Source organism: Anas platyrhynchos, chromosome 2 (assembly GCF_047663525.1).
Source record: "Anas platyrhynchos isolate ZD024472 breed Pekin duck chromosome 2, IASCAAS_PekinDuck_T2T, whole genome shotgun sequence".
Lineage (NCBI taxonomy): Eukaryota > Metazoa > Chordata > Aves > Anseriformes > Anatidae > Anas > Anas platyrhynchos.
Genome location: NC_092588.1, coordinates 34,852,192 through 34,866,177, shown reverse-complemented (window position 1 = coordinate 34,866,177; position 13,986 = coordinate 34,852,192). Strand labels below are relative to the sequence as shown.

The window sequence follows — 13,986 nt, the reverse complement described above, 5'->3', positions numbered from 1 at the left end:
ATATTACAAAATCTGGTAATCATAATGAATGCATTCTGTTGTATCTGATTTGCAAAATACAGTGTCATTTTATGTGGTATTGCCTGCTTAAGAAAGTAATTACTGCTCAGTCTCCCCTCTGTTCTTTGGAGTCACACATCTCTTTGATAGGATGTTTTTACTTCCTGATTTGCCCTTTAATGAGACCTCGAAAATAATAACATGATAGTATATGATCTAATTATTCATGCACATTGTAACTTTTGCTTTGTGTTAATCGTATGTTACAGGACTACTTCACAGACCTAATCACTAACGAGAGCATTAATTACTTCAGAATGTCTAAGAGGATATATCCCCATAGGCCCATAATGATGGTCATCAGCCATGCTGCACCCCATGGCCCCGAGGACTCAGCACCACAGTTCTCAGAGCTCTACCCCAACGCTTCACAGCATATGTAAGTGACAATCACATGCTGCTAGCCCTGGCTCTTGCATCTGCTTCTGGACAGGTATTTGCTTATGGAGATGTTTCAGTAACAGAGAAATCAAATATAAGAAACATGTAGTAAGCGGTGAATGATTGCTTGCTGCTTTGGACATGCTCCTTCTGGGGAGGAGAGTGACAGCTCTGACCATTATTAAAACAGAGAGAAGCTCTTTTCCTCCTGGGAAGTTGTGGGAGATTAAAAGGTCGGTATTTGGCTCTGTAAGGGCAGCGTCTTACAATGCACTGAAAATATGTAGACACAGGTCAGGATCTGTTGGAAAGATATTACTTCCTTCAAGTTCCTCTAAGATATGTGCTTCCTGGGCTCAAACTAACTGAAGGCATTGAGACTAAAACCACCTTTTTGTAGTTTTTGAGTGCACCAGGTTTCTTTATAGACTAACTTTTGGAAGATTCCCAAAACAGCCTGCATCAGACTGCAGTTTTAATTAACATGTTTAATCTTTCCTGGTGATTCTACTATAATAACAATAATTAAAAAAAAAAAAAAAAAAAAAAAAAAAAACTCTGTTTCTAGAACTGAAGCCAACACCAGGTATAAAGCTGAGGCTAGTGCTGGATTCCATGCCATGTGGGCATGTGGACTGTGTTCATGATTAAACAAAGCTTTTGTGCTTCCTTCCACACAGAAAAGAAATAAAATAAATATTTTAGCTGGACTGTGCATTTATTTGGCTTCTGAAAATGAGGAGGAATCAGCTACATTACACTGTGACAAAGCTCTGTGGTACATAAATTGCATTTTTGATACTGCAGAGACTCACACAGAAGAGGATGTTATTCGTAGTTATATTAGCTAGTTTAAAATTACAAGGAGTAGCTGTTACTGCATAAACTGTATGCATAAACTGATCACTAGTTGAGGCTAAAAAGAGATTTGTTGTTCAGGGTACATGGTTAAATATTTGTTAGTTTGTATTATTTTTGGCCTCTACTGACTTCTGCTTTCTAGATATGCCACTTTCCCTGGCCTTACATTCTTAGCGGTACTTCCCTTTGCCTATATTCTCAGTATTACCACATTCCTGAGACTAGATTTTGCAAACAGTGCAAACCACCAGTAATACTTCATAGTTAATTAGATATTCAGGGTAATCCATACATGTATATAAGTGATGAGATCGATACTTTAGTTTGTAAATATTTGCTTGAAAAGGCAGCTGGTTCTTTAGTAATCACCCCAGAGAATTATTATCATTTTATTAGGTCCTAAAGGTAAAATAAGATAGGCTTTACAACATGAAGACTGTCATATTTGGTTGTATGAAAGATCTTAGTATCTTGAATCATGTGCACCAACAGAAAGCAGCAGGGAATACTTAGGGAGAATCTCTCTCTATTTTTTTTTCCTATTTCCCTATTTTTGCAGCTTCTGAAAATGATCAGTTAGGTGAAGCATTAGCCTGATCTGTTTTTGAGCAGTGGTGGCAGCTCCACCATCCTGCAGTGACCAGTGTCACGCATGCTGCAGGGACAAAGCACTGCCTTTTTATCATTTTCAAACCTGGGGCTTGCTCATGTCCCCTACTTCCCATCCTCTGAGGAATAACGAATATTCACTACATCAAATTTAATAGACGTCTCCCATGTCTTCTTTCAATCACCTCTTTTCAGAGCAAGAGGGTTATAAACTATTTGTTCTCACTCTGTTCAACAGATTGTTTGCTGTTTCATGGCACAGATTGCCTGGCCTCAGGCAAGCCATCCTCTTTGCTGGGGGACAATCCATCATAAAGGAGGGTAGGAGTCAAACTGTTTCCTCTTAGCTGTGGGGACTGTGGCTGGAAGAAAAGCACTGAATCATTGTATCTCACCCTACCTCTCCTCAGGCCAGTACAGCTCATTTTAGGCTCTGTGGTAGCTGTCTTCTGATAAAAGAGTGCTTGTAGGGACTTGCATGTGTTTATCATGCTCCTGACGCTTTCTATTGCTTAGCATTTTCAGCCTGATTTTTTTTTTTTTTCTAGCTTATGCTGCTAGAACCATTGGGTTTAGTCAGTGTCCAAAACTTTAGCAATCTCTCCACTTTATTACAAGTTGCACATCACCTGGAAAGATCAAGTGAAAATCCTTCTATCTTTTTACAGACTTAGTTTCATTTGAGTACTTCTGTAAATTGCTTTTTATTTGCATGGAGGCTAAATACTTTGTTCTGTTGGGTTGCTTGTGAAATAGCCCAGAATATGAGAATCAGCTGTGCTGCTTCTTGTCTTCTGGTGTTGCTGATTTCTTGGCAAACTTCTTGCAAAAAATCTCTTCTCTAGCTACCTCAAGAGAGACTTGCTGGGTTGTTTTGTGTTTCTTATTGCACTGACTGTCTGTATGTGTTAGAGTTCAGTCTGCAGACTAAGAAATGAGTCAAACTGAAGATAAACTGCCAATCTGGGTGGCTGAAGCTACCAAATAATTGATTTTTTTTTCTGGCAAAAACATTAGTAACATAGTCTTACTAAAAGATATAAGAAGTTAAGTTCTCACAGAAATACTTGGTGCTCCCTGTAAAAACAACATGAGAACAATAAAATCCCTCCTGCCAAGGTTTGTGTAATTTGAACGTTTAACCCTTAGGTTTTCTTCCTTGGTGGTCAAGTACCATTTGCATCCCTTTTTTTTTTTTTTTTTTTCCTGACCTTGGGTGACAGCCATCTGACCTTGGATTTTGTTTTTAAAGATGTAGTTGCTATATCATGTTACTGTAACGCCTACCTCCAACAAAGAAGGGAAACCAGGTCAAAAGCTGCTTGCTGGCTTTACAAACTGAGATGGAAGGTTATACCTACAAACTAGGAATTAAGATAGCCTATCAACCACATGTGAGAGGAAGTTTTGCTTAAAAGGACAGTAACTGAAGCAGGCCGTTAAATTATGTGACATTTCTTTGCTGCTAAGGTGCCTATCATTTGATTGAACTACTGACTTTATAAATTAAAAACAAAACAAAACAACAAGAAGGAAAAAAAAAGTTTGATTAAAAGAAGTTTTTTACTTGCACATGTGCATAGGGGAGAGGCTATGGAAGGAAATATTACAGCTCAGGGAGAGTTCTGCCCTCAAATGTTGGTCTCATTTCCCCACTTAACAATGCAGAGGGAAAGACTTACACACCGCCATTACCTTACAATCCTGTCCTCCTCAGTATAAACAGCCCAGTGGAGTGGCATGAAAAGTAATGATGTGTACTGTTTAATCATTAATTTTAAATGAACCCTGTTAATTCTTATTAGCTCCAGTTTAAGATGAAACGCAAGCTTTGTTATGTTGGAAGCAAATGGCCATTCTCCATTGTTTTCAAGCATCCATTCTCCCTCCCACTATCCCAGCTGTCCTCTCCTTAAAATACTTCCTATTTCTAACAGTTAAAAAATGTTTCCAAAACTTTAGCTTCTGGCTGCTATCTATCACCATAATGAGTAATTTTCTGTAAATAAATCATACTAATGCACGTACTCTAGCTATGCCCAGAAATGGTTTCTGTGGAAGCAACTGGTACTGGAGAAGTTGTACAAGATGAAAGCAGTGCATAGATTTTTGCTGTGGTAATGAACATCATCTGGTGGGTATCAGGGTTGCAAGACCTAGGAAATGCTGCTTTTAGATGTGAAGTTATGACACAGGAGATGACACTGACAGCTGTTAAAGGGCAATCTTGTTCTGTCACACAACTGAGCAGGAAAGCTCTGACTTTACTCAGAGGATGCTCTAATGAAAGCCTGAATTCTCAGTTACTCTCCGGGCCTCTGGCACTTTTTAACTTCCCTTTACCTTCCAGGGTGAACCAGTCTTAGGGGAGCTGTGAATCAGACCTAAGCTGTTTATAAGCTGTGAAGTAAACAAACATTAGAAGCAAAAATCTGCGGGAGGCAGATCTACTGAAGAATGTGAAAAATGGAAATCTGAAGCACTGCTTGCTGTGCTGAGTAAAAGATCCTCAGGCTGGCAGGAGACAACCAGATTTTATAATTACCTGGAAGCAATCCTTTTGTCAGTCTAAAGATCTTAGGAGAAATAGATAGAAATGGTATCTGGGATGAGATCAGAAGGCTTCCCCAGGTAATGTGAGAAAGGGCAAATGGAAGAGCTTTAATTTTTCAAATAAAGTATGAAAGGTACCAAACACACAAGCCTGGTCACAGCAGTACATTTGCGGTAGTGAAGCATAAACAAGCAATACTTTTGCACTTCCTGATCACCAAAATAATCTTAATGGTGAAGTTGGGGTGTGAGGTGGCACTTTCTCGTCGCCAAGGCTTAGTCTTAAACATCTGCTAGCTAAGACATTTTTTCTTGTAATATGGACACTTCCTTGTCAGAGTGGGATCATACATTTGCATCATTAATAAATCTTGACATATCAGTGTCTCTTGTCACTGCTAGCCAGAGGCCAGCTTGGACTGCTGACTTAGAGATAAATGATCAAAATCATCACAGACATCATTGGGTGTGTGACTTTAAACAGGACTGGAAGAAATAACTTGATTTAGAGATGCAGCTACACAATTTAGATTTTAGCTACACAATTAACTTCTGCTGCAGCTATAAATAGTGTTTCCTAAAAGAAAAAGGTATTATGTTTAATGGATAACAACTTCTTTTTATTTTCTTTTTCTTTTCCTTTTTTTTTCTTTCATTCTTTTTCTTTTTTATTCTGATATATAGCAGTTATGTTACACTTCAGGAGTGAAACTTTCATACCTCACATCCTCATATGCATAAATATTCTTAGTTTTAAAAGATTCCCCTTTTAAAAGGCACCCAGAATGGAGAAATTCAACTTCATTTTAGTAACAGTGATGCTGTTGGTCGTGTTTTTCAGACTTTTAATTTGGACCAGAACCTAGACTTCCCACTTTCCAAGAACAGTATCTAAACCTGGAAGTCTACACTCTCTGGAAACAAAAGATTTGCTTCCTTTGATCATATACTATTTTTACTTTTTTTTTTTTTTTCCTGAAGAAACATGGCTATCACATTTAATCACATTTTAAAGAATAACATAGGTGCTAATTTTGTACAGAAACTACTCATTTTTCGCAATCAGTTTTACTGTAGTTATTATTTTAAAATGTTGTTTACTTTTATTTTTATTAAATGAAAATGATCCTGAGGCATATAAGTACTGTACTATTTTCACTAACTGGAAGACTCCCAATCTAAACAGAAGATTAGCCAAACACTTTGGGATACAAACCCCTGAGAACTCTATGGAAATACTCACCAGCAACTTTTTTAGGCAGTATTTTTGTGGACATAATTTTCTTTTGCTGAATAAAAACAGGAGGGAATTAGGAGGTTGTAAATAGAGGCAAACAGATTTTTAGTATGAGCGATTGAATGAATGTTTGCAAACGTGTATGTTTCTTCCCATTTTAACCCATCTGTAATGGAAATGTATATATAAAGAGGTGCAACATTTTGTATAAAAATAATAAAAAAAAAGTGTTAATTTAAATTGCACTGAATTCTGGGAGCTCTTAAAACATGCTGTACTCATCTTTATTTCTTTTCCATGCAGATACCACAACTGTGTAAACAACATTAGCAAAGAAGAATCTCCCATTCTTTTCTTAACCTGTAAAATATCTTTTTTTTTTTTTTTTTTAATAATGATTTTCAGAAGGGTTTTGCTGCAATTGTTTTGTTCAATACCACACAAAAGGCAGTTCAGTTACTAGTGGACGTTAGTGTTGCTCATTTCTGAGTGATTTGCTACTTGAGGACACCATTTTAATATGTCCTCAAGTGCAAGCATCTGTTGTTTTGTTGAGGTTTATTTTTAATTTCTTGTGTAGCCTAATGTTATTGTGGTACCCTAGAAGCTGTTTAAGATTAATTTTCTATTTTGAAATTCAAAGTTAAGTATGCAAATATAGTAAAAATGTTGTCAGTAATAGTAATTAAAAGGTGTGAAGGGAAATGCTGACTGTTCATGTGACTGAAGGTTATTTAGGCCTCAGGGATTCAGGCCACAAAGCTGAATGTCAATATAATTTCATTCCTCTCAACATAACTTCAAGTATCTATTTGAAATGATGCTTATAGATAAATAAATGGTACATTTCACAGTGAATTTTTCTTCAAATAGAAAAGTGCACTAGTATTTATAAACGTTTACTCCTTCCAAAACCTGTAGAACATTTTATTGTCAGCAGTGTGTGCTTCCTACTGCAACAGGTGGTAAATAGAAAGTGAATGCAATTTCCATGATGTGGCATTAATAAAACAATATGCATCAATGTAGAAACATTAAGTGCTAACAGAACTCAAATGGCAGAAGTCACCCCTTTTTAAAGGAGACAGCAATCTAAGGCTAGAAAAGTCTAATACTAATTATCATTTTGCTTTTTGCAAGTGTATACATAAAATTGGATGAATTTTCTGTTAATTTATTCACATAATTAAATGTTTACGATGTCTCAGGGTGAATTATTTTTCTCATTCTGAGAAAGTCTTTATGAGAAATGGCTTTACTGGGTTCAGTATTTGTTGTTGTTAAACATTTCAGATTTTTTTGTTGATTAAATTGATTAAGTACAGGTAGGTATAAGTTTGAAATCTTATGACTTGAAACCTGGCATTTTCCACTGTTTTGCCCAGTGCCAAAACAGATCCATATAGAGAGCCATGAAGTTTTTGTGCAGTAAGTTCTGCAAAGTATGTGCTGGACAAACATAAGTGAGCAACTGAGCCATCTAGATTTTCCCAGGCTACTATAGCCTAGGTGAGTGGCAAACAGTGTAGATTTTTAATTGAAAAACCATCTGTTTTTTCAATCTTTACTAACTCTATAGATTTAATATTCATGTAGTATGTTGTAGGTCATTTTGGACTGACCTACATGAAGGGGCGTCCTTTTTCGTGTTATCTATTTTTGTAACATGTAAAATGAACTCTCACTCGGTCTTCGGGCACACACTCAAAAAGTTAAAGTGCTTTACTCTTTGCTGATCAGCTGGCAAGAATGACCTTGAATGAAATGCTGCTCATTCCTGCACTCTGGGATAGCACCTGAGCCATTCAGCTGCAGCCCTCCAAAGACCGACAGGCAAAGACCAAGGACAATCTGAAAATAATAAAGGTAGCTGGCACTGTCTGATGATCATGGACCAACAAGTGTGCTCAAAACAAGATAGTCTCCATGACTGACAATAAGCAATAGGAAACATGGTAGATATCGTCAATCTGATATTCCCAGTGCTAAGGGAAGTCAAAGAAATGCAGATGTCTGTGTTACTTTAGAGCAGTACTTATCAGTACAGCGCAAAGACTTTCCCAAAAATGGAAGAGTAGAAACAGCGACATACTTTCCCATGATGACTTTCAAAGGCTTGTAACAGCTGAACATTTAGCTGGTATCTCCAACTGCTTCAAGAAAAAAATGTTGTGATAAACAGTTATCACTGACACGGAAGAGGCCTGTCTGTTTGGAAAGGTTCTCAGAAATCAGCAGTATTCTCCCCAGAATTCACTTCTGTTTGTTTGTGGTTTACTTTTTTTTTTTTTTTTTTTTTTTTACTTCTGTTGTTGTTGTTGGGTTTGGGTTTTTTCTTTGATTCTTTGTTTGTTTTAGGAGGAAAAAAGGTAGATAAATATGAGGGTGATACCAGACCTGGTCCATGGCAAGCAATGCCATTTATAGAATCATAGAATACCCCAAGTCAGAAAAGACTCACAAGGATCATTGAGTCCAGCTCCTGGCTCCACACAGGACTACCCAAAAAACAGACTATGTGTCAGAGTGCATTGTCCAAATGCTTCTTGAAATCCAGCAGGCTCGGTGCTGTGACCATTTTTCTGGGGAGCCTGTCCCAGTGCCCAACCACCCTCTGGGTGCAGAACCTTTCCCTAACCCCCAGACTGACCCTCCCCTGTCCCAGCCCCATGCCATTCCCCCAGGTCCTGTCGCTGTCCCCAGAGAGCAGAGCTCAGCACCTGCCCCTCTGCTCCCCTCGTGAGGGAGCTGCAGGCTGCCATGAGGCCTCCCCTCAGCCTGCTCTGCTCTGGGATGAGCGAACCAAGGGATCTCAGCTGCTCCTCATATGTCTTGCCTTCTAGACCCTTCACCATCTTTGTAGCCCTCCTTTGGACACTCTCTAATAGTTTTATGTCCTTTTTATACTGTGGTGCCCAAAACTGCAGACAGTGCTAGATTTGAGGCCACCACACCGCAAAGAAGAGAGGGACAATCCCTTCCCTCAACCCACTAGCAGTGTCATGCTTGATGCACCCCAGGGTACGGTTGGCCCTTTTGGCTGCTGGTGCACGTGGCTGGCTCATACTCAACTGGCCATTGTCCAAAGCCCATAGATCCCCTTCTGCAGGGCTTCTCTCCAGCTGCTCATCCCCGAGTCTGTACATTTGCCCCTTCCCACATACAGAATCGGGACTTGCTCTTGTTAAACTTCATACAGTTGGTGATTGCCCAGCTCTCAAATTTGTCAAGATTCCTCAGGTATATATTCCTAGATGGAGTCAACAGCTCTTCCCAGTTTAGTATCATTCTCAAACTTAGTATGCCTTCAGGTCTGGCATTCTTATGGATTTCTGTAAGACACAAAAAAACAAGGATGTGCAGGGAACACAGACTAGTTGTGGGACTTTGGGATTCTATTCCAAGCCTTCTCTACTGCTCCTTCCCCACCATTTAGGACCCCAATCTCACATTTCTCCATTGGCCACTGGCATTAGATAATTCACAGAAGGTCCTTTTCCTATAACTGTCTAGGAGGAAAATCCTGCTCACTCCCTGCCTCACTCATTTCTCACCCAGAAAATTCAAAATGCATTTGGAAAGTGTCTGTGAAAGGTTTTAACCACCCTGCTAAACCCCTGAGTGCTGCTTTTAAAGACTATCCATTATTTGGAGGAGGCTCCTGACAATGTCCTGGGAACATGAGACCTGAGCCTGCTTCAGCAGCTGGCTCTCCTTCCTGGCACAGAGACAGGCTGTCACGGCGCTGCCGGCTGAGTGCAGCTCACAGCCACCTCATCCCTCCACAGCAGGGGCACTCAGGACAGGAGTCTTATGGAAAAAAAAAGAAAAAAGGAAAAAGAAAAAAAAAAAAAAAAAAAAAAGGCTTAATTTTGCTGGAAAATGCTGATTAATCAAGACTGAGCATTTTCATGGGAAAAAATTTGTCATTTGTCTCGTTTGACAAATTTCCAAAGAAATAGAGGAAGGTTTGCGCTTGTATCACACTTTCTGTCTTCTGTATCCTTGCCTAATACCTGATAGGTGACCAAAGCTCCTAAGACTTGCTTCTTCACAGTTTAAGGCTTCATCTGCTAGGGATGAGGGCTAGCTGACAACCTAGAGGGTTGTGCTTCTGGGCTCAAGTTCATTAATTTTTGTGGTAATATAAGCATCCCTTTTAAAAATCAGCTTTCCATGGGAAATAACAAAATTATGACTTTTCAATCAGAAATAAAAGAATTTCCAGCAGAAAATGAATTCCAGTTTATGTTTGTTTTTGCTTAGTAGGGAGCTAACCTTTCCATAGTTCTTAGTCTCAAGGAAATTTTCACAAATCCAGTGATACCATTGTGTCAATTCTGTTTTTCCTTTATTTTAATGGTTAAGTAGGTTAGTCAAAACCAGCTGCATGTACTAGAGATGCATACATTACTCAAATTCTACCTAAATTCTCAAAAACAGTCTCCAATTACAATGTAGACTGTTAGTTTATTGTAGTTGACTATCAGTGCCTTAGGCTGTCCATTTAGCCATATTTATCCTTAGAATATTTAGTTGCAGGTTATACATGCTTTAGCTAAAACTGCAGAGCAACTTCATCTACCATGTAGTGATCACGTACAACCATGTGAAGAAAAATGAAAGTTAAATGAAGGATTGTTTAAAGGTATGACTTTGTTATCATTGCACAATGTTCTTATGTTATTCAGTGCGACCTCTTGTGAAAGGACAACTAACTACAAACAAATATTTCTTTGAGAAAAATATATCTTTGTGTAATGCTCATATTAAAATCATCACTACAATACAATATTAGTAATTTTATTTTTTATTATAAACTAAAAGAGAATCATAGGAATCAATTTAATCCAATCACACAACAGCATTTTTTTTAATTTTCAATTTATATTTATTTTTCAAAAGTAATGCTGTAATATATGTATCATGTACTACAGTATACTGTTAAAATGAGGAAAAACTAAAAGCCTCAGAAATTCAAAGCCTAGATTCTGCAAGTATTAGAGAAAGGAAGTACTCATATATATGTCAAAACATTACAGGAAGTGGATTTTGTTTAGTTTGTTATCACCTTTTAGTTGCCCTGTATGTTAGGCATAAAAACAGGACTGATAGAGAGTTTCTGTGCCATGCATATCTGTACAGCAAATCCGTTTGGAATATTTTTTGCAATACATTTTCTTCAGGGGTGATAAGTACAGGAAGGTATTCTTGATTCTTATATGACATCCTTTAAAAATTCACAGGCTGTAGTTAGAACACCTCTCTTAAATGTTTTCTTTGATGCTTGTGCAAACTTTGAAAGCAGCATTATTTGACCATGTAGGACTCTGTGCCATAGTCCTCCTTAGTACTAGTATCAGCAGCAGTATTTGTTCAATATTGATGTTACAATGGCATTGCACTATGTTTTGTATTCATATAGAAAAAAACACCTCAACAGGATTTAATGTATAAGTAAACATCATTTTTGTGTGGGTAGAATTTGCATGCATGCCATGTCACCAGGTGTAACTGGGATTTAGCTTAGGTGAGGACCAAGGGCAAGTAATGGAGACTGAACGTGGGTCTGGAGTCAGCATGGCTGACTGCAGCATCTCCTCGTATCAAAACTGACCCTGCACACCCACCCTGTGGGCTTGCATTCAGGGTCCTGGCAATGCCCATACTTTGGTGGTGGGAGGGTAAGAAAGAAAAACTGATAACACTGGTGTTGCCATTCATATCCTAGAACTTATGAACTTCTTTATCCCACAGGAAAATATCTCTCTTTTAACTTGTTCTAATATGAAGGCACTTTTCCCACTGGAAATTGACATTAATGTTAAGGGGAAGTCATCATCTTTGATCTCTGACTTCCTCCATTTTCCTACTTGTCTTCGTGGGATGTGTTATTTGGATAGGCATTTTTAAAGATTACAGATTCTTTTGAAAAATGCCTTTTGGTACATCCCAAATATTGACATGGGTCTGGTAGCAGTGTTTGAGCCTGAAAGAAAGCTTGGAAAGCAAATGGTTAAAATTTTTTGTAGGAAGTGATATATGGACCATTGAAGCTCCAAAGCCACTGAAGTGACATTTGTTTATATTTTGCATTAGGAATACTAGTCACCACGTGGAATATGTGACTTAACCGTTTGTTGGATATTCCTGTGTTAAAGCAGTTCCTGATTTCCTTCAATGACTTTGGTGCTGCATAATGCTCAGTTCCTTTCTCTTCCTCCCAGCACTCCCAGCTATAACTATGCACCAAACATGGATAAGCACTGGATCATGCAATACACAGGACCCATGCTGCCTATCCACATGGAGTTTACAAACGTCTTGCAACGCAAGAGACTTCAGACCCTGATGTCAGTTGACGACTCTATGGAAAGAGTGAGTTCAAGAAACTACTGTGAATGTTTTCCTATTAGTCAGTATAAAATTAAACAAATTCTTTCCTTACCTTCCCCAACCACAACCTGGGAAAAGCCCCCGGGATGCAAAGAATTACTCCATATATCCCCAGTCCAAATGAGTTCTGGTTATATTCTGTGCAATGTAGTGCCAAGTTCCTTGCTTGCTTCTTTGAATTGGTAGGTGAATAAGCTGAAGATTGTTTTTTAATGGAAAAGTCAGTGGGCCTAGTAGAAAGCCTGGTATTAACCGAATATGCATCACCTGCATATCCACATGGATAGATGCAGTTGAGCACATGACAATTTCTCTTCATTTCTCACACTCCCTTCACAGTTTGTCCTTCAGATGAAATTTGGGAATTGGCAAATCACAGCAACTCAGGTGTCAGTCTGCTAGTGTTTGCAGAAGTTAGGCAATGCAATGTACAGCTAATTATAGGTAACATGATACATGAACTATGAGGTGTAGTTTGCATGACTTTTTGTTCAAAAATCAAGCACCATGACCAAAGATCTTCCCCCAGAGAGTTTTTTTTAAACTTTAATAAAAATTTACAGCCTTTTCCCAAGCCCACAACTGTAAGGAATGAGAAAGCTGTAGACTAACACAGTAAATCAAGTCTGAGTACCATTTGCCCTAAAGCTGTAGCAGTTTTTTTCCCAAGCTGTGTTTGAGTATACATTGACTTTTGGACACACTAATGTAACTACATTAGTAGTACCTTATTTTGTATTATAATTTTCTGTATGTCCTCTCTTTCCTCAAAGCAAATTCCCTGCTCTGAAATATGAAATTGTACTTGTGAGTTGAATGTTTTTAGCAGCACAGTAGAGACAAGATGCAAAAATGCCCATTCACAAAACATCTTTTTCAGTTTCATTGATATTATGTTTGGTTCCGTGTATTTAAGGTAGTAAAATGATTGTTACAAATGATTATACAGAAAACATGTTTTGCTACATTATATTCTGGTTTTCCTTTGCTGTATTTCAGTTATACCGAATGCTTATGGAGATGGGAGAACTGGAGAACACCTACATTATTTACACTGCTGACCATGGTTACCATATTGGGCAGTTTGGACTGGTCAAGGGGAAGTCAATGCCATATGACTTTGATATTCGAGTTCCTTTCTTTATTCGTGGTCCAAGTGTAGAGCCAGGATCAGTGTACGTTCTCTTTTATCTTTAGCACAGCTGTTAAACCTGATGTACAGTGTTTCTAAATGCATGTAATTACTGTTCTGTCTAGCTTCATTTCATAAAGGATGCCCTATTACCACAGAGCAATGCCTTCTAAGAAGAGTGATGTCTTTCACTTTGCATGGTATTCATAAGTTGTTACACAGATGAAAAAAATGTATGTGTAGCCCTGTAGTGCTAGAGTTAAAAAGTAGGTGCTTATCTTTACTGCTTACCTTCTGCAGCAGAATAGCTATCTGGCTGCATGACCTCATTGTCAATGATATGAGAATAACATCACTATTGCACCTCCTTCTCTCATTGTCCTTAGCTTTTTCTTTGTAATGATATTCTGCAACAGTGGCCTGTTCTCAGAGTTGTAGCCTTCAAAGGGGGTTTCTAAACATAGCGCTTGTGTAGAGCTTTACATCTTCAAAGCCCTGATAAACATTAAATACTGTTCTAATTCTGAGAGAATGTGAAGACTTGCATATTGAACACATGACAACTATGACCTTTTCTCTTGATTTGCAGAGTGCCTCAGATAGTTCTGAATATTGATCTTGCTCCAACAATTCTGGATATTGCAGGACTTGACACTCCTCCAGATATGGATGGCAAATCTGTCCTAAAGCTTCTAGACCTGGAGAGACCAGGAAACAGGTGGGTCCCAGCTCTTTTTGTTTTTGTAGCTAGTTCAGA

At 38.3% G+C, this 13,986-nt stretch overlaps 1 protein-coding gene across 11 annotated transcripts in view; it reads left to right on the top strand.

Annotated features, from left to right (window-relative positions):
• Nucleotides 1–13,986, top strand: part of SULF1 (sulfatase 1) — a 130,418-nt gene that overhangs the window by 80,029 nt on the left and 36,403 nt on the right. For all 11 annotated transcript variants that reach the window (XR_011807475.1, XM_072034530.1, XM_013099339.5 and 8 more), the window contains 4 exons: nucleotides 270–439; nucleotides 11,929–12,079; nucleotides 13,097–13,272; nucleotides 13,819–13,947. Coding sequence is in view for 10 of the 11 variants with exons in the window: in XM_072034530.1 (XP_071890631.1) it covers nucleotides 270–439; nucleotides 11,929–12,079; nucleotides 13,097–13,272; nucleotides 13,819–13,947 (626 nt within the window). In the remaining variant the exon portion in view is untranslated. The remainder of the gene's footprint in view (nucleotides 1–269; nucleotides 440–11,928; nucleotides 12,080–13,096; nucleotides 13,273–13,818; nucleotides 13,948–13,986) is intronic.